This window comes from Haliotis cracherodii, unplaced genomic scaffold (genome assembly GCF_022045235.1).
Source record: "Haliotis cracherodii isolate W230 unplaced genomic scaffold, xgHalCrac1.p SCAF_13, whole genome shotgun sequence".
In the NCBI taxonomy this organism is placed as follows: Eukaryota; Metazoa; Mollusca; class Gastropoda; order Lepetellida; family Haliotidae; genus Haliotis; species Haliotis cracherodii.
Genome location: NW_027266268.1, coordinates 23,687,849 through 23,707,496, shown reverse-complemented (window position 1 = coordinate 23,707,496; position 19,648 = coordinate 23,687,849). Strand labels below are relative to the sequence as shown.

The window sequence follows — 19,648 nt, the reverse complement described above, 5'->3', positions numbered from 1 at the left end:
TATTTGAAAATTCCAATATTCCAGAGGTATGTCATACAGTGCAATGTATTTGAAAATGTGGTCCTTTTTTCAGATTTAGGGGCTAAAAGCACAAGGCCTTATCCCTGCTAAGAGGTATGTGGTGACTCTAAGTTTAACATCCCTTTCCTTCTCTACTCTAGACAATGATGGGGTTCAGAGTGTGAGTGAGGGAGTCACTGAGATGTTGCCGGGGAAGAGAGTGACAGATCCAGTTCCCATAGTAACCAGACAGCATGGCGGGGCTCAGCCGAAAGGTGAGTAACATTGATTTGATGACGAAGAATGATTTGTTTGTTACATTTAATGGTAAACGTTTTCCTGCCAGTTTTTTTGTCAGTTATGTCCCCTGACACAATCACCATGCTGCCCTCAGTTATGTCCCCTGACACAATCACCATGCTGCCCTCAGTTATGTCCCCTAACACAATCACCATGCTGCCCTCAGTTATGTCCCCTGACACAATCACCATGCTGCCCTCAGTTATGTCCCCTGACACAATCACCATGCTGCCACCAGTTATGTCCCCTGACACAATCACCATGCTGCCCTCAGTTATGTCCCCTGACACAATCACCATGCAAGCTCCTTCCAGCGCGTGACACCTTCGTTACACTCTCGGTAACATCGCTGCCACCAGTGTGGGCGCGGCCATTTCAAGAATCTTGAAATTTGCCCTCCAACCCCATATGTAGTAACGTTTATACTTTTTTTATGTCTCTGGGAATGCCATCATATTTCAATTTGAAAAGGTTTACGACTGACCATGTTTTCCAGATGAATTCACTTTGTTGTTTTGATAATCAGATTGGTTCGAGATTGCAGACTAACGGAAAATCAACCAACTTCTCCCTTACATTCTTACTATATCAATAACACGATAGTTTTAATGAAACAGAAATTCAAATTGACAAACGAAGAAAGTAAATTAGCAGCGATAAGTGTATTCGGCGTCACGACAGTCGTCACTTGTTTGTAAACATAACGGTCATTCGGTTGCGAGTTCAACTCCAAGCATGGTTGTGGCCACCTATTCACAGTGGGGAGGTTTGACTGGTGGCAGCGATAGTATAGAGAGCTCCGGGAACGTACTATCGCTGTGAGGAGCTTGAATCACCATGCTGCCCTCAGTTATGTACCCTGACACAATCACCATGCTGCCCTCAGTTATGTCCCCTGACACAATCACCATGCTGCCACCAGTTATGTCCCCTGACACAATCACCATGCTGCCATCAGTATTGTCCCTGACATGGTCGCCATGCTGCCACCAGTAATGGCCGCTGACACAGTCACCATGCTGCCACCAGTAATGGCTGCTGACATGGTCGCCATGCTGCCACCCGTAATGGCGGCTGACATGGTCACCATGCTGCCACCAGTAATGGCCGCTGACACAGTCACCATGCTGCCACCAGTAATGGCTGCTGACATGGTCACCATGCTGCCACCAGTAATGGCTGCTGACATGGTCGCCATGCTGCCACCCGTAATGGCTGCTGACATGGTCACCATGCTGCCACCCGTAATGGCCGCTGACATGGTCACCATGCTGCCACCAGTAATGGCCGCTGACATGGTCACCATGCTGCCACCAGTAATGGCCGCTGACATGGTCCCCATGTTACCACCATTATTGCCCTGACATTGTAGGCATGCTGCCACTAGTAATGGCTGCTGACATGGTCACCATGCTGCCACCAGTAATGGCCGCTGACATGGTCACCATTCTGCCACCAGTAATGGCCGCTGACATGGTCACCATGCTGCCTCCAGTAATGGCCGCTGACATGGTCACCATGTTGCCACCATTATTGCCCTGACATGGTCGCCATGCTGCCACCAGTAATGGCCACTGACAAAGTTCCCAATACAGTTCCCACACTGTCACCATGCTTCCTAATGTCATCATGGTAATGGCGACTCCTTCTTCATGGTTTTCCTTGAAGATGATAACCTCATAGATAAACTCACACAGACGACGGACTCTACCCATTGTGAACCATTGAGTCTCCTAAATATATTCTTCTCTTTGTGTAGTCAGTCTGACAGAGCCCTTTGATGTGTACATTGAGCTTGATCCCATTCTGTGCAGTGTCTTCAATAGAAAAATTCTTGAGGGTGTGTGTCATGAGTTCCAAGGCTACAGTATGTGGTTGATCATGTTGATGGGAACAGATATTGATAAAATGGTTCATAAGTGTAATAATTCATTGACAAGTCAAGTTCAATACTGTCATTGAACATATCTCTTAAGTAATTTTAATAAATAATATATTCAAGAACAGTGCACCTCAGAGTATGTTTGAGAAAGATATTAATGCCATTTTCACATGATTGAGGAATGATTTCTGTGTTTTGAGATGTCCCCAATATGGCCACCCCCACTGACCACATTCACTGGGGTATTATAGCAGTGTTATCTTCTTGTACCCTTGTATCTCCCTTTCTTCTGTGATCGGGACAACCGAGGCGACAATAATTATAGGATAGAATATCAGAGATCACTTCGAACATGAAGTGTGTGGAACAGGGTATCTATGCAGCATTGTCCGTGGCCACCATACTTTCATATAGTGCTTGACAAGGTCAAGGCTTTTCGAAACCAAATCACTCCCTGTATGACCACTGTTGTGCTTATTTGCCCACCAGATGCATGTAATGATTTATGTACATCGGGATGACAGAAACTGTCGATGCGACAGATCGTCAGTGCGTATGACAGTTGAAACAGAAAGAGAGATTGATAAGGATATGTGATAATATATGATGACTTACTGTGGCTGGCAGTGTCAATGGCAATGTTTATTTCCAGATTGTTTACCTAGATTATATTTGACATCTCACTTGTGATTAATAGCTCACTTTATTACAATGGTGTTTGTGTTTCTTGAAGTTTGTGAATATAAGTAGTGATATAAGTGCGGGTTTTTTTGTGCATACTTATCCCATATTCAACAAGTGACATGAATCAAATGGATTCTAAGTGACGGCTAACTTTTTCGGTGTTCTAAAGGGGGATAACTCTAATGAAATGTCAGTGGAATGGCTTCAGGACTGGTTGTAAGACACACTGGATACAATGTGTATCAACATATTTGGCTCTTGATTATCATGTGATGTCAAAACTGCATGAATGTAATCTAGCTGTTTTAAATTTTTCCTAAATCGCTTAACATTATCATAATTAGTAGTGGTACGATACACTTATGCATCGCGATTTTATACTTCTTGGTGCAGAAATTATCGATTCTTACCATAAATGTATTCTTTAATATATGTTACACCAAACACTATTTACTTGTGAAAATTAGCAGTGAAAACGTAAATATTTTCATCCCTACTTGACACTGCCAACTGTAAAGGTGGCCAATCGTTAGTGTGTCAGGTATTTGGCCATCCTGTCTATGACAAAGATGGCTTACCCACCACAGATAAGAGCACATGCAAGTACCGTGATATGTATCAGGTCGTGAGAAAGGTATCATGATATGTATCGGTTTGCCCTGGATTTTTTGTGGTTTTTATTCTTTTATTGTATTTAAAAGAAGTACCTGTTACATAAAATGTGCTTCCGCCCAGATTAGAAGAAAGCCCATGACATATAACACAACTTATCAGTACATCTTAGTTTTCTTACAGAAAATAACATACTTCTCACTCACACATTCACTCTAGTAATACAAACATACTGCATATATCTCGTATGCATAAACTATTAAAGTTTATTTTACTAATTGCAGTATATGAAAGTACATGGGCTCAAACATGAAAGTCTTAAGTACAAAACTAAAATTAAAATGAAAGCTGCTCTTCATTTTTCGAAAAGTTGATACAGGATCCAAGCACCAAAGAATTTCTATTGATTACCCGTCTTGAAAGCAATATCTTTTTCAATGTTGTATCATGAAAAAGCTTCCTTTTTATAAACATGAATATAAGGTTTTGTATTTTGGAATTTGCATCTATAAATATAGAATTTTGCAATTAGTAAAAGTAAATCGAACACTTTATCTGTTTTTATGTTCTCTTTAACTCCAAAAAGTATCAATTCTGCACAAAATGTCATATAATAACCATGAAAGCACTGGTCTATCCACACCGACACTTCCATTTCTGGTGTCCCCGCCGTGATATTGCTGGAATATTGCTAAAAGCGGCGTAAAACCATACTCACTCACTCACTCACTCACACCGACACTTCATCCCAATATCGTTTTATTACACCACATTCCCAGCACAAGTGAGTAATTGTTTCCTTTTCATTGTGACAGAAGGAGCACAAATCATTCTGAGCATAATTGAGTAAATACAGAAAAGTATTAGTGGTGAGAATTCTGTGGGTAATTTTGTATTGAAACCATCACAGTTTGACATCCTGAGTTGTACTGAATATTTTGTAACAAATATTGTTCTAATTTAAATTTTCAAATTGTAATTCCCAATTTTCCTGCCCTCTAGTTTTTACTTCTGTAGAAACCAATGAAAAATTAATATGCTTTGAACCGGACTTGGAACTACAAATAGTTTTTACCACACAGCGACAATCTGTTGGAACATGAACTAAAGTTAGAGTTTTGAGGTATTGTTTAATGCTGCTGACAACACCATAAAATTCTAAATAGACGGATTGCCCAGTTGATGTATTGTCCCAGCCGTAGTCATCATGGTTATCTGTTCATCTTACTTGTACCTTGTTCAAGGACATACCAATACTTCAGATCATTGATATTCTGCAATTACTTCACCAAGGACTCCCTAGAATCAGTATGCTGAAGACCCGTGAAGATAACGGGGTAGAATAGGTCTTCAGCAACCCATGCTTGCCGTAAAAGGTGACTATGCTTGTCGTAAAAGGCGACTAACGGGATCGGGTGGTCAGACTCGCTGACTTGGTTGATACATGTTATTGATCCCAATTGCGTGGATGGATGCTCATGATGTCAATCACTGGATTGTCTGTCCCAGACTTGATTATTTTACAGACCGCCGTCATGTAGCTGGAATATTGCAGAGTGCGGCGTTAAACAACAAACAAACAAACAAATAGACAGAAGGCTGAATCCCACCCAGGGTGCTGACTCATTCTGGTTTATGTGATACTGTGTCAATACCTTTCTCTGAAACATGTTGCACTTCATTGTTTTTCAGCATGTTAATGTCAATTTGAATAATTGCAAGTGTTGTATGGTAGTATGATGCAAGTATAAACTTATAATATGGTTCTCTTTACCATGTCAATCTAAAGCAATCAGACACAAGGTTACCAGCGGTAGAAACTAACAGCTTTCATCCACTATTCATGCTAATCCTTATGACGATAACATAGCAAAACCCTTAAAAAGGGCAAATTTCTACTAGTCCTTATGATACCTTAACTATTGGCAAGTTTAGCAAGGACTATAGGACAAGTGCCAATTTCTAATGCTGGTTACAGTACAATGTAATGCTTGGGCTGAATATTTCTCATTCAACCAGTCATAATTTATGAGATGTATGTTTAAGCTTTGGGAAGTGATAGACGATCACGTTGCATGTGATTCCATTTCAGGGTGGGGGTCACAACAAGGCACTGTCTTTATCATTCAAGTTGTTTCTGGGGTACATCAAAGCATTCATCAACACTTAGTCCAAATGTTGGCCATGTCATTCAAGTGAAACAACAGCAAATGGAATTCAAACCCACAATCAAGCATATTTTAGCCAGAATTGTCACATTTCCTGATAGTGCTTTCAGTACAGATTATTGAGATCGATAATCGTTACCTAAATATCGATCAATTATCAATAAATATCAGAAAAGTAACTTTGAGCAAATATGCAAAAAAAAGGTCAGAAAGAAATGAACACACTTCATGCCGCTGGTGAGTGGTGACACATTTATGTATGGATTACTCTGTGGACATTGAACTTATGACGAAAACAGTTGTTTTGTGTCTGGCAATTGACATGATTGATAATAACAAGTCTGTTCGGTAAACTTAAACTTTATTACATCAAAAGTGTTCATGTAAGATATTATCGACGACACAGTTTGTATATAAATGATTGTTAATATTTCTTCCCGTCGATTAATTCTGATTATCAATTTATTTAGCCAGTCCTAATATCTATTGACCATTTATAGAAGGTGCCCCGAATTTCATGAAGTTGCCTAATGTGGAAGGGTAGTATGGCCATGCAGTCTAAGTATTCCTTGCCCTGGCAGAACACTGTGACGGAATAATGGACTTGACTGTACCAGCATTTAGTTAACATTAAGTCAGCACATTGTAGGGCTGGCAGAAAAGATTGATAATCGGAATTATCATTGATAGGAAGAAATATTCACGATTGTTGAAATGAAAATTGTGTGACCCCAGGGTAGGAAATTGGCATTAGTCCTGAGGTCCTTACCAAACTGCCCAATAGTAAAGGTATCGTAAGAACTAGTAGAAATAGGCCCATTTTAGGGGTTTTGCTCTATGTTATCATTATAAGGACCATGAGGACTAGTGGACAAAAACTGTTAGTTTCTAATCCTGGTGTCACAGATAATACCTAAGATAAACTATTGTGTTCATTCAAAAGTGTTCATTGCGGAAGATGGAAAGTAACTGTTACTGATTAACTGTAATCCCTGCAAAAAGTGGAGTGAAATATGTTTACACATTTTGTTTGCGTATTTACTCAAAGATACTTCTCTGATATTTATCGATAATTGAATCGATATTTAGTTAGCGTTTATAGATCTCTGATCTGTATCATTAGCAAGCCCTAGCACGTAGTGGAAGTGGTTCTGGTGACTTGGAGAATCTGGCCTAAGCTTATGGTAAAACCCCTTTCTCGCATTATATTTGATGAATTTAATGGAGATTTTATGGGTGCTTCCAGTGGAGCTGATTTTGCACTGCAATCCTCCACACGGCAGGGATTTAGTCTTCAGTCAGTATGTACACTAGAAATAATGAATGACATAGTTGCACAGCTCATTGAGGATGGCAGACACTAATTTTGATGAAATATAGATTGGGATGAATGAAATAATTGGATTTTCAATGCATCATGTCATTAATGGGATTTGAGTGATTCTGGATGTATACATGTCTGACTGAAGGGTAGTTTGGCCTTCAGAATAAAATGTTAGATCGGACAATGGTTGTCAATGGCAGAATCATGACAACCCTATTCACAGCAAGGTTACCTGAAAGTAAGGTTATGATTTATCAGACACCTAATGTAGACCAAGTTTGATTTCAACAACTAAGTATTGTTACACCCAATACTCAATTTAGTCAATGCAACAAGCTCCGAATGTACCTCCCAGTCCCACTACAGTTGTACTCTGCTATGTGTGTAGCCTCTAACATCTCAAGTGGACATTCAGCTATGTTTGTATGGGTGTAGTGAGCCCCGCAAGGAGGGCGGTATTCACGTCACTAAATGGGTGTGGGCAATCACCAACGAACCAAACACTTATAGCATTCCATAATTTTATGACTATGGGTTTTATGGTTAGATGACAAGTATTTTGACTTGTCGATGTCTCAACATGTTATTATTGCTGTCAATAGATCACCGGCAGTGTGAGTTACAAGGGGCATGTGATGGGGTGGGACACTCCCATGCCACAGGGACGTCGGGGTGGGGGGGAATAAATGCATGCTGACTTGTTCATTTCAAATATGCAATAGAGACAAATATGGATTCTACAGGGATTGAAATTTGCTCTAGCCCACTGGCCCATGTTGTAGCCCGGACAAGTCAGGGTTAGAAATTAACACTAGCATGCTAGCCCGGGGCTAGTACAAATTCCTGTGGCCTGGTACAAATTGTCCAATTTCCCCATTGTTTTAACATTACATGGGCATTTTAACTTTACCCGGGCTACAAAGTATAGTATTTCAGTGTAGTTCTAACCCTGCAAGTTTTGTTGATGTTAAATGTATCCTAAGAGCTAGTAGAATTTTGAAGATTTTGGGGGTATTGCTTTGTTATCACTCATAGACGTTCTTCGTTAATTTCAATCCTCTGTGGAAGCTATGGAAAAGGTATTTTTTTAAAGTTACCTTTATAGTACAAGTGTTTTGTCACATGGTCATGGCCTCTAGTTAAAATCTGGGAAGACCTTTTTTTAACATTTCTTTTCCATTTTGGTCATGTTGCATAAACCACTTTTCTGAAATGAGCTGTGGACTAGTTGAATTATGTGGTGGCTATCCCAGATATACAGTGACAATTTTATGTATTTTATTTTATTAGGGTGGGCACCCTGTTGGTGGCACCCTTACTCATGTTGATGGGCAGTGAAGGGAAAAGACTTAAGTTTATTTGCTCCATATGATGCATTAAGAGCCCCCATACCATTCATTCTAGATTTTGATTGTATTCTTCGGTATTAATAACTGGTTGCCTTGTGTAAATTGAAAAAACATCCAAAGCATGTCCAGTGCTGAAATACATGGTAAGGACATAGCCATAGTGGTGGAAAAGAAGTTTTTGTCAATTTATGACTTTTTATGTTTATGCCAAACAGTTATCAAGCCTGAATTGTTGGAAAGGCATTTGTTGGAAGATGACGGATGACAAAGTAGACAATTTATGGATAACAATTCTATTTTGCGTGTCTTGTATACTATTATAGCGGCGTTTCAGTATAGATCCTGATGCCTTTGTCAAGCAAGACTACTCATGCTAATATTAACAAATGTTGTGATTCCAATTTCGCAACTCTTTCACACTCAGGTTCATGACACTTTTGTCCATCCTGCAGAGTTTCAGATCAGTTTATTTTCTAGGACTTTTAGTTATTGCCATCCAAAATGTCCTTTAGATTTTATTCAAACTTGGTAATTGAGAAAACAAAATTAATACCCTTTAAGTTTGTTGTTTGTTGTTTAACGCCGCACTCAGCAATATTCCTGGTATACGACGGCGGTCTGTAAATAATCGAGTCTGGACAAGACAATCCAGTGATTGACATCATGAGCATCGATCCACGCATTTGGGATACAATTACATGCATCAACCAAGTCAGCGAGTCTGACCACCCGACCCTGTTAATCGCCTCTTACGACAAGCATAGTCGTCTTTTAGGGCAATCATGGGTTGCTGAAGGCCTATTCTATCCGGATCTTCACGGGTCCACTACCTTTTAAGAAAATATTCTCAAATGGTAGGATGTAACCCTACAGACAATCTCAACATGAAAATCCCCATAATCAGAACCACATTCAGATTTTCAGACACTATCTGATCAGGGTTTGATGTTAACAAGAGTCTGATTGTCCTGGACAAAAATATAAGGTCAGAGTAGTGACATTTCCTTGTGGGCTCTGTAGCATATCATTTTTGTGGACTAGTGACAATAATTCATTTCCAACCCTACCTAATGGAGTTAGATTTGGCTTAAACCTGATTCACCCCCTACATTCACATTATGTAAGGCCGCCTCCATTAACGTCCACCAACACCTGTCCCCCTCACCTCCTCTGGCTTAGCTACAATCCTCAGCTATGTGTACAGTGCTACATAGCCCAGATCCCTAGCTCCTGGTTGAGTTGAGTCAGCCACCTTCGGTGTGTGAAGTGAGTAGCTTACCCCCGTCAATCCCCCGATCACCTGGACCAGGAGGTGTTGCCGGGGGATGTCCTCCACCCGGGACTCCGGTATGCCAGGATCCTGGTGATGCCAGACTCCCTCTTCACTGTAGCTGGACTACAACAGATTTACCTCCGAGTGTGTTCGCCTGACCTGAAAAAACACTGCATAAATTGCTGGTGATTGAAGAGTGTGAAATAATAAGTGTCAAACACATGAATAGAGATAGGTAGAGAAAGCAGGCAAAAATGTCTTTAGAATAAATGCTTTAATTCATGGTTTAGGTTTTTCTTTGGAGGTCATGAAAAACAAGGTATCAAACATACTTTGTTACTTCATTTCAATATTACTCTTGTTCTGAACTTGAAGTAAGTGTTGGAAGAATTAAATAAAGTGAAAATGAAAATCCTGTTCTTCAAATGCATTTAAAAGTTCATAAAAAAAATAATTGTAATAGATATGAAATGCCCTTGTCAAGCATGGATAAGCCTTGCAGATGTAATAAGATTAAATAACAAAACAGGACAGTTAAATCTTTATTTTGACGTTTTCTACAGTCTAATGATGCAATATAATATTATATTAACTAGCTCAAGAAATGAAAATGAGGCCTTGCCTGAGACAATCAGTTGACACACAGTTATTGTAAGGTTTTAGGGGGGCACTGGTTGATGCAAACAGAGTTTTGTCCCTTAGGCAGAGTTGTGTCCCTTAGTAGTGCCAGAATCCTGTTGTAATGTGGTCATCACAGATTTGTATGATTCTTGATTTCTTGACACTATACTTATTCATGGGCCTCAGATCTGCATCTCTTGGGCCTCTCGGATGTTGAGGTATTGTTGAGGTGTTTGATTGAAACACCACTTTCCCGCATTCAGACATTTCCCCCAGTAAGGTTATTATTACTATTGGGTAAGGTGATATTGCTGGAATGCAACTTCAAGCGTCTCTCTCTCTGAGATTCAGTATTGCAGTTGCTTATTGTTTGTTCTGTGTAAGCAAATCAAGTTAAAGTATATAGCACTACTTAGATCTTATCTTTGATTCTTGGTCGTAAATAGTTTGGTTTGCAATTTGTAACAAAGTTGTAGATCTCTTAAAACATGTATTAGGCAAACATGTATAAGGGGATTAAGGTTTTGACAGTCTTTGAGCTAAGTTGTGTGTGTGTGTGTGTGTGTGTGTGTGTGTGTGTGTGTGTGTGTGTGTGTGTGTGTGTGTGTGTGTGAGTGTGTGAGAGAGAGATGTATTTGTTCTCGGTACCATTGGTTTGGCAATATTTTTCTGGGGTACTCTTGTGGTTAAAGTATTCGCTTGTCACGCCCAAAACTCGGGTTCGATTCCCCACATGGGTACTATGTGTGAAGCCCATTTGTGGTGTCCCCCGACTTGATATTGCTTAATTATTGCAAAAAGCATACTTACTAACTCACATGTTTTGTTTCTATTTTCGGGTCCATCAGAAAATAAACAGATAGAAATCCAGGGCTCAAAAGATTGCTTAAGCCCAGCTTGTCCTGCAGGAAAAGTAGATGATATTTTGTACTTGTCCTGCTATATATTTTCACTTGCTCTTTTAAAGTTTTATTAGTTCTGTTATTTCCAATTTTATGTAATTAAACTTTATGAAATAAAAAGAAATCACAAATATATTCATTGATTTTGCACATTGTGCTGACTGTGGTTTATTCGTAACTGATCACAGCAGCGAACATGTTTCCAACATTTCCAATGAAATTTGAATGTTCCCTTTCGGAACTTATTTTTTAACCCAATCACATTGACATTAAAGCGTCAGTAACGAGTTGCTGACACGTTTACACTTTCAACGCATTTTCTGTTTATTTCTTTAACAGATAGGGCAGTCGGGTAGCCTACCAGTTAAAGCGTTCGCTCTTCACGCTGAAGACCAGGGTTTGATTCCCCCCATATGCACAGTGTGTGAAGCCCATTTCTGGTCTCCTTGCCAAGATAGTGCTGGAATATTGCTAAAAGACCATACTTACTCACAGACTCTTTTGACAGACAGTTGTCGTCTATTTATGATATGAGCGACTTGTATTTCGTTATTTATGACCAAGACTGTGTAAGAGATGAAAACATATTTTAGGTTCAAATTTGTTTGGTGTATTTTATTGAAAAAGATACAAAGATGAAATGATAAGATTGAAGTATGTACTCGCCTGGTATGACAAGCTTTTGTTCACTTCTTTCTCACCCTGCACATCATGCACATGTTGTCACTCGTCAATACGAGCGAATGAGTGGATTTTACGAGTCCTGAACTACAAACAATATGCAAAGACATTCAGTGAAAACAGAATTAATTACTTCTGACCAGCTTATATGTAACCTGAACCACATACATTGCACATGCTGTTGGTGGGCTGACTCACATTGTCAGAGTAGAGTTTATTTAGCTTTGTTGTTTAAACATGGCTAATCCAGGATAAAAAATAAGTAGCAGTTTATGTGGGTGTTGGGATTAGTGCTTGCTTTTCTGTCGGTTGTAATATTTGATTTATCAGAACAGATTATAGCAATCAATTATTTCTCTCTGTATTAGCAGGCGTTTTCAGCTGAAGAAGAAAATCATATATGAAAATTGTCATCACTCTTTCAGGCAGTGTTTAAAATAGTTTTGAAACCAACAAGACAGTTAGGCAGGTGAACCCAAAGTGTTGCCTGCCCATCTTCAACGTTACCTTCCCGCATTCAGACATAAATATTGAAAAATGGCAATCAATAAGAGACAAATGGCATCTTTATTCAGTTGAAATAATGCAAATAATCACTTGAGAATCTATACAAGGAGTTACATATATAAGTACACATAATAAAACTAAATATGTAAGTAGTCTTATATATATTATTACACATAATAAAACTAAATATGTAAGTAGTCTTATATATATAAGTACACATAATAAAACTAAATATGTAAGTAGTTTGCCAGGCAGTCAGGCAGGTGGAGGAAAATATCATGCAGCCCGATAGAAAAGTTACCAGCCACGGGCAGGTGGGCAGGCAGCTATTTCGGACAATGCTATCAGGGATCTACCGACTTATCAATTTTTTGGTCCAGGGTCGAAGAATAAAAAATGGTGATCCCAGAGGAATGTCAAATATTGAATATGACAATGCTAATTCAAATATAACAGCTTAATTCTTTGTTTGTTGTAATCTTATTTATTATGTAATATCATATGTAAATTTTATTTATGTTTGTTTGCATTTGAAGATGTACTGAAACATGTCCCGCCAAAAAACATTTGCAAATCTGACAATGAATACCCTGTACCCAACTCTATCCACTGTTTGTTATTTCATGTTTGACACGCTTTTGAATCATATATTCAAGTATCTTGTTATTTTAGTTGAAGCTTTTACTATGATATATATTTAAAATAATAATATTAATAACCATAAGCATAGCACTTGTGTGTTGCCGGATAAATTTTATTCACGGAACAGTTTGACAAGTTACCATTGAGGCTTCCCACGGTTTTGCTATTTCAAATGAGGAAACATTATGTTGAGTGGACAGTGTAGAGCTCATGACAGTTATATCCTAGATCTACCCTGTGTGGAGCTCAAGATAGTTTGATCCTAGTTCTGCCCTTTGTGAAGCTCATGATAGTTTGATCCTAGATCTACCCTGTGTGGAGCTCATGATAGTTTGATCCTAGATCTACCTTGTCTGGAGCTCAAGATAGTTTGATCCTAGTTCTTCCCTGTGCGAATCTCGAGATAGTTTGATCCTAGATCTACCCTGTGTGAAGCTCATGATAGTTTTATCCTAAATCTACCTTGTCTGGAGCTCAAGATAGTTTGATCCTAGATGTACCCTGTGTGAAGCTCATGATAGTTTTATTCTAGATCTACCCTGTGTGAAGCTCAAGATAGATTTATCATAGATCTACCCCGTGTGAAGCTCATGATACCCTGTGTGAAGCTCGTGATAGTTTCATCCTAGATCTATCCTGTGTGAAGCTCATGATAGTTTTATCCTAGATCTACCCTGTGTGAAGCTCAAGATAGTTTGATCCTAGATCTACCCTGTGTGAAGCTCATGATACCCTGTGTGAAGCTCATGATAGTTTTATCCTAGATCTACCCTGTGTGAAGCTCATGATAGTTTTATCCTAGATCTACCCTGTGAGAAGCTCAAGATAGTTTGATCTTAGATCTACCCTGTGTGAAGCTCAAGATAGTTTTATCCTAGATCTACCCTTTGTGAAGCTCAAGATAGTTTTATCCTAGATCTATCCTGTGTGAAACTCATGATACCCTGTGTGAAGCTCATGGTAGTTTTATCCTAGATCTACCCTGTGTGTAGCTCAAGAAATTTTTTGGCTTGACCTACCTTGTAAAAATCTGAAGATGGTGGTTTGATCTTAGATCTACCCTGTAAAGAGCTGGAGATGGTAGTTTGATCTTAGATCTACCCTGTAAGGAGCTGGAGATGGTAGTTTGATCTCAGATCTACCCTGTAAGGAGCTGGAGATGGTAGTTTGATCTTAGATCTACCCTGTGGTGGGCTGAAGATGGTAGTTTGATCTTAGATCTACCCTGTAAGGAGCTGTAGATGGTAGTTTGATCTTAGATCTACCCTGTAAGGAGCTGGAAATGGTAGTTTGATCTTAGATCTACCCTGTAAGGAGCTGGAGATGGTAGTTTGATCTTAGATCTACCCTGCATGGAGCTGGAGATGGTAGTTTGATCTTAGATCTACTCTGTAAGGAGCTGTAGATGGTAGTTTGATCTTAGATCTACCCTGTAATGAGCTGGAGATGGTAGTTTGATCTTAGATCTACCCTGCATAGATCTCAGTGATAGGTTCTCTATTATTCAGCTGCTCTTGCTGCAGGGGTAGTTTGGCACAGTGCCAAACCTGTTAGAATGCATATATGGGTAAACATGATTGTAGTTTGTGGTTGTATTTATTTGGCTGATTGCCAGGGGGCACTGTCTTGAGGCAATGGTCAAATGTATTGGTCAAATGCCAATTCTCGGAGGGTCAGTGACAGGCTTAGTCGGGTGTATTGTATTACTGAATACTCTGATATATTTATATTGTCAACAAACATGCTATTTATATTCATAGTGTGTATAATTAGTTAATGATCTCATTATGCTAGCAAGGCCTGTAACTATTCTTTTCACCCAATGGATGAAGAGAGACTCAATGGGGTTCGAAATTTCATATATATATATTTGAATGTCATTGGTTATGACCACTGTGCTCCCATTGAAATAGGCTCCCAGTGCCTTGAGGTCACTCTAGTGAATAAAGGTTTTAAGAATAATATACCTGTGGCAATGCTTATTAAGATTAACATGAAGCCGTAAAAAGGACAGCAAATCAAAGAAATATCATAAGCTGGCATATTTCTTTTTCTTCAACATTTTTAGTTTCCACTGCGCATGACTCACACAATCAGTTATTAGCCTTCTAGAATAGAAGGGACGGTCGGGTAGCCTAGGTTTACAATGTGTGAAGTCCATTTCTGGTGTTCCCCACCGTGAAATTGCTGGAATAATGGAGTGAATAATGACAGGCCACCTAAAGGAGACCATGGGGTTCCAAGTAAGACAAGTAATTTGAAAAATTCAGGATAAGAGGATGACCCCATTTCAAAATGATCAAAACATGGGGAGAAGGGTGGATAGCCTAGTGGTTAAGCGTTCGCCTGTCATGCTGAAGACCCAGGTTCCGATTCCCCACACTGTACACTGTATACAGCCGATTCCTGGTATCCCCGGCTGGGATATTGTCTGAATATTTTTTAAGACTTATAAAACCATACTCCAAACATAGTGTCATCAGGGTTAGAACTAAACCAGAAGTTTAACTAGCCTGGGTAAAGATAAAATGCCCTTGTAATGTTAAAACAATGGGGCAATTAGGGAATTTGTACAAGCTCACATGAAATTGTACTAGCTCCCGGCTAGCAGGCTGTTTCTCAGATTAATGAATCCAGATCTTGGCTTTTGTGTGATTGATGAATGAATAAATAATCCTAAGATGGTGAAAACTAAAATTACCTCATAAAATTGATCCCAAAGTAGGACACACCTACACATCTCCATAAGTGTGGCATTCCGTAGAAGCCTGATTATATAATGCTGGGCTATCAAGTCGTGATGGACATGATGAGGGGTGCCATGTTTGTTTTTTTTGTTTAACGCATCACTCAGCAATATTCCAGCTCTATGACAGCGGTCTGTAAATAAAGGACCAGACAATCCAGTGATTGATATCATGAACATCGATCCAGGCAATTGGGATACGATGACATGCATCAACCAGGTCAGTGAGCCTGACCACCGTGCCATGACTCACTGATGTATCAGAGAACTGCATCCTGTAGATACTGGTAATACACAATACCTCTAAAATTCTCTATGCTTGTCGTGAGAGGCGACTATGTTTGTCGTGAGAGGCAACTAACGGGATCAGGTGGTCAGGCTTGCTGACTTGGTTGATTCATGTCATCAATCCCAATTGCGTGGTTCTTGCAGTATTGAACCCACCCTGCAGTAGAGTCACAACCTGGGTTATTGCAGCATTCAACCCTCCCTCCAGTAGAATCACAACCCGGGTTCTTGCAGTATTGAAAAAACCCTTACAGTAAATTGTTTGATAGGCATTACTTAGAAGTTGACGGATGACAAGATAGACACAAGTTTTATGGATAACAACTTCTTTAATACTGGGAAAAACGATGTTATCAGTAGAGTCACAACCTGGGATCTTGCAATATTGAACCCACCCTAGAGTTGAGTCACAACCCGGGTTATTGCAGTATTGAACCAACCCTGCAGTAGAGTCACAACCCAGGTTATTGCAGTATTGAACCCACCCTAGAGTTGAGTCACCCTGGTGACCCTACAGTAGAGTCACAACCCAGGTTATTGCAGTATTGAACCCTGGTGACCCTACAGTAGAGTCACAACCCAGGTTATTGCAGTATTGAACCCTGGTGACCCTACAGTAGAGTCACAACCCAGGTTCTTGCAATATTCAACCCACCCTGCAGTAGAATCAGTCACAACCTGGGTTATTGCAGTATTGAACCCTGGTGACCCTACAGTAGAGTCACAACCCAGGTTCTTGCAGTATTCAACCCACCCTGCAGTAGAATCAGTCACAACCCAGGTTATTGCAGTATTGAACCTGGGATCTTGCAATATTGAACCCACCCTAGAGTTGAGTCACAACCCGGGTTATTGCAGTATTGAACCAACCCTGCAGTAGAGTCACAACCCGGGTTATTGCAGTATTGAACCCACCCTAGAGTTGAGTTACAACCTGGGTTATTGCAGTATTGAACCCACCCTAGAGTAGAGTCACAACCCGGGTTATTGCAGTATTGAACCCACCCTAGAGTTGAGTCACAACCTGGGTTATTGCAGTATTGAACCCACCCTAGAGTAGAGTCACAACCCGGGTTATTGCAGTGTTGAACCCACCCTAGAGTTGAGTCACAACCCGGGTTATTGCAGTATTGAACCCTCCCTAGAGTTGAGTCACAACCTGGGTTATTGCAGTATTGAACCCACCCTAGAGTTGAGTCACAACCCGGGTTATTGCAGTATTGAACCAACCCTGCAGTAGAGTCACAACACGGGTTATTGCAGTATTGAACCCTCCCTAGAGATGAGTCACAACCTGGGTTATTGCAGTATTGAACCCTCCCTAGAGTTGAGTCACAACCCGGGTTATTGCAGTATTGAACCCACCCTAGAGTTCAGTCACAACCCGGATTATTGCAGTATTGAACCAACCCTGCAGTAGAGTCACAACCCGGGTTATTGCAGTATTGAACCAATCCTACAGTAGAGTCACAACCTGGGTTATTGCAGTATTGAACCAATCCTACAGTAGAGTCACAACCCAGGTTATTGCAGTATTGAACCAACCCTGCAGTAGAGTCACAACCTGGGTTATTGCAGTATTGAACCCACCCTAGAGTTGAGTCACAACCCAGGTTATTGCAGTATTGAACCAACCCTGCAGTAGAGTCACAACCCAGGTTATTGCAGTATTGAACCCACCCTAGAGTTGAGTCACCCTGGTGACCCTACAGTAGAGTCACAACCCAGGTTATTGCAGTATTGAACCCTGGTGACCCTACAGTAGAGTCACAACCCAGGTTATTGCAGTATTGAACCCTGGTGACCCTACAGTAGAGTCACAACCCAGGTTCTTGCAATATTCAACCCACCCTGCAGTAGAATCAGTCACAACCTGGGTTATTGCAGTATTGAACCCTGGTGACCCTACAGTAGAGTCACAACCCAGGTTCTTGCAGTATTCAACCCACCCTGCAGTAGAATCAGTCACAACCCAGGTTATTGCAGTATTGAACCTGGGATCTTGCAATATTGAACCCACCCTAGAGTTGAGTCACAACCCGGGTTATTGCAGTATTGAACCAACCCTGCAGTAGAGTCACAACCCGGGTTATTGCAGTATTGAACCCACCCTAGAGTTGAGTTACAACCTGGGTTATTGCAGTATTGAACCCACCCTAGAGTAGAGTCACAACCCGGGTTATTGCAGTATTGAACCCACCCTAGAGTTGAGTCACAACCTGGGTTATTGCAGTATTGAACCCACCCTAGAGTAGAGTCACAACCCGGGTTATTGCAGTGTTGAACCCACCCTAGAGTTGAGTCACAACCCGGGTTATTGCAGTATTGAACCCTCCCTAGAGTTGAGTCACAACCTGGGTTATTGCAGTATTGAACCCACCCTAGAGTTGAGTCACAACCCGGGTTATTGCAGTATTGAACCAACCCTGCAGTAGAGTCACAACACGGGTTATTGCAGTATTGAACCCTCCCTAGAGTTGAGTCACAACCTGGGTTATTGCAGTATTGAACCCTCCCTAGAGTTGAGTCACAACCCGGGTTATTGCAGTATTGAACCCACCCTAGAGTTCAGTCACAACCCGGATTATTGCAGTATTGAACCAACCCTGCAGTAGAGTCACAACCCGGGTTATTGCAGTATTGAACCAATCCTACAGTAGAGTCACAACCTGGGTTATTGCAGTATTGAACCAATCCTACAGTAGAGTCACAACCCAGGTTATTGCAGTATTGAACCAACCCTGCAGTAGAGTCACAACCTGGGTTATTGCAGTATTGAACCCTCCCTAGAGTTGAGTCACAACCTGGGTTATTGCAGTATTGAACCCTCCCTAGAGTTGAGTCACAACCTGGGTTATTGCAGTATTGAACCCACCCTAGAGTTGAGTCCCACCCCGGGTTATTGCAGTATTGAACCAACCCTAGAGTAGAGTCACAACCCGGGTTATTGCAGTATTGAACCAATCCTACTGTAGAGTCACAACCCAGGTTCTTGCAGTATTGAACCCTGGTGACCCTACTGTAGAGTCACAACCCAGGTTATTGCAGTATTGAACCCTGGTGACCCTACAGTAGAGTCACAACCCAGGTTATTGCAGTATTCAACCCTGGTGACCCTACAGTAGAGTCACAACCCAGGTTCTTGCAGTATTCAACCCACCCTGCAGTAGAATCAGTCACAACCTGGGTTATTGCAGTATTGAACCCTGGTGACCCTACAGTAGAGTCACAACCCAGGTTCTTGCAGTATTCAACCCACCCTGCAGTAGAATCAGTCACAACCCAGGTTATTGCAGTATTGAACCCTGGTGACCCTACAGTAGAGTCACAACCCAGGTTCTTGAAGTATTCAACCCACCGTGCAGTAGAATCAGTCACAACCCAGGTTCTTGCAGTATTGAACCCTGGTGACCCTACAGTAGAGTCACAACCCAGGTTATTGCAGTATTGAACCCTGGTGACCCTACAGTAGAGTCACAACCTGGGTTATTGCAGTATTGAACCCTGGTGACCCTACAGTAGAGTCACAACCCAGGTTCTTGCAGTATTCAACCCACCGTGCAGTAGAATCAGTCACAACCTGGGTTCTTGCAGTATTGAACCCTGGTGACCCTACAGTAGAGTCACAACCCAGGTTATTGCAGTATTGAACCCTGGTGACCCTACAGT

The 19,648-nt window shown here is 40.8% G+C and overlaps 1 protein-coding gene across 1 annotated transcript in view; it reads left to right on the top strand.

The window, feature by feature from the left end:
• The window catches only part of LOC139459785 (centrosome-associated protein 350-like), a 127,227-nt gene that overhangs the window by 3,656 nt on the left and 103,923 nt on the right, over positions 1 to 19,648 (top strand). Inside the window, exon 2 of the mRNA XM_071241452.1 lies at positions 162 to 275. Coding sequence (XP_071097553.1) covers positions 203 to 275 — 73 coding nt within the window. The 5' untranslated portion in view covers positions 162 to 202. The remainder of the gene's footprint in view (positions 1 to 161; positions 276 to 19,648) is intronic.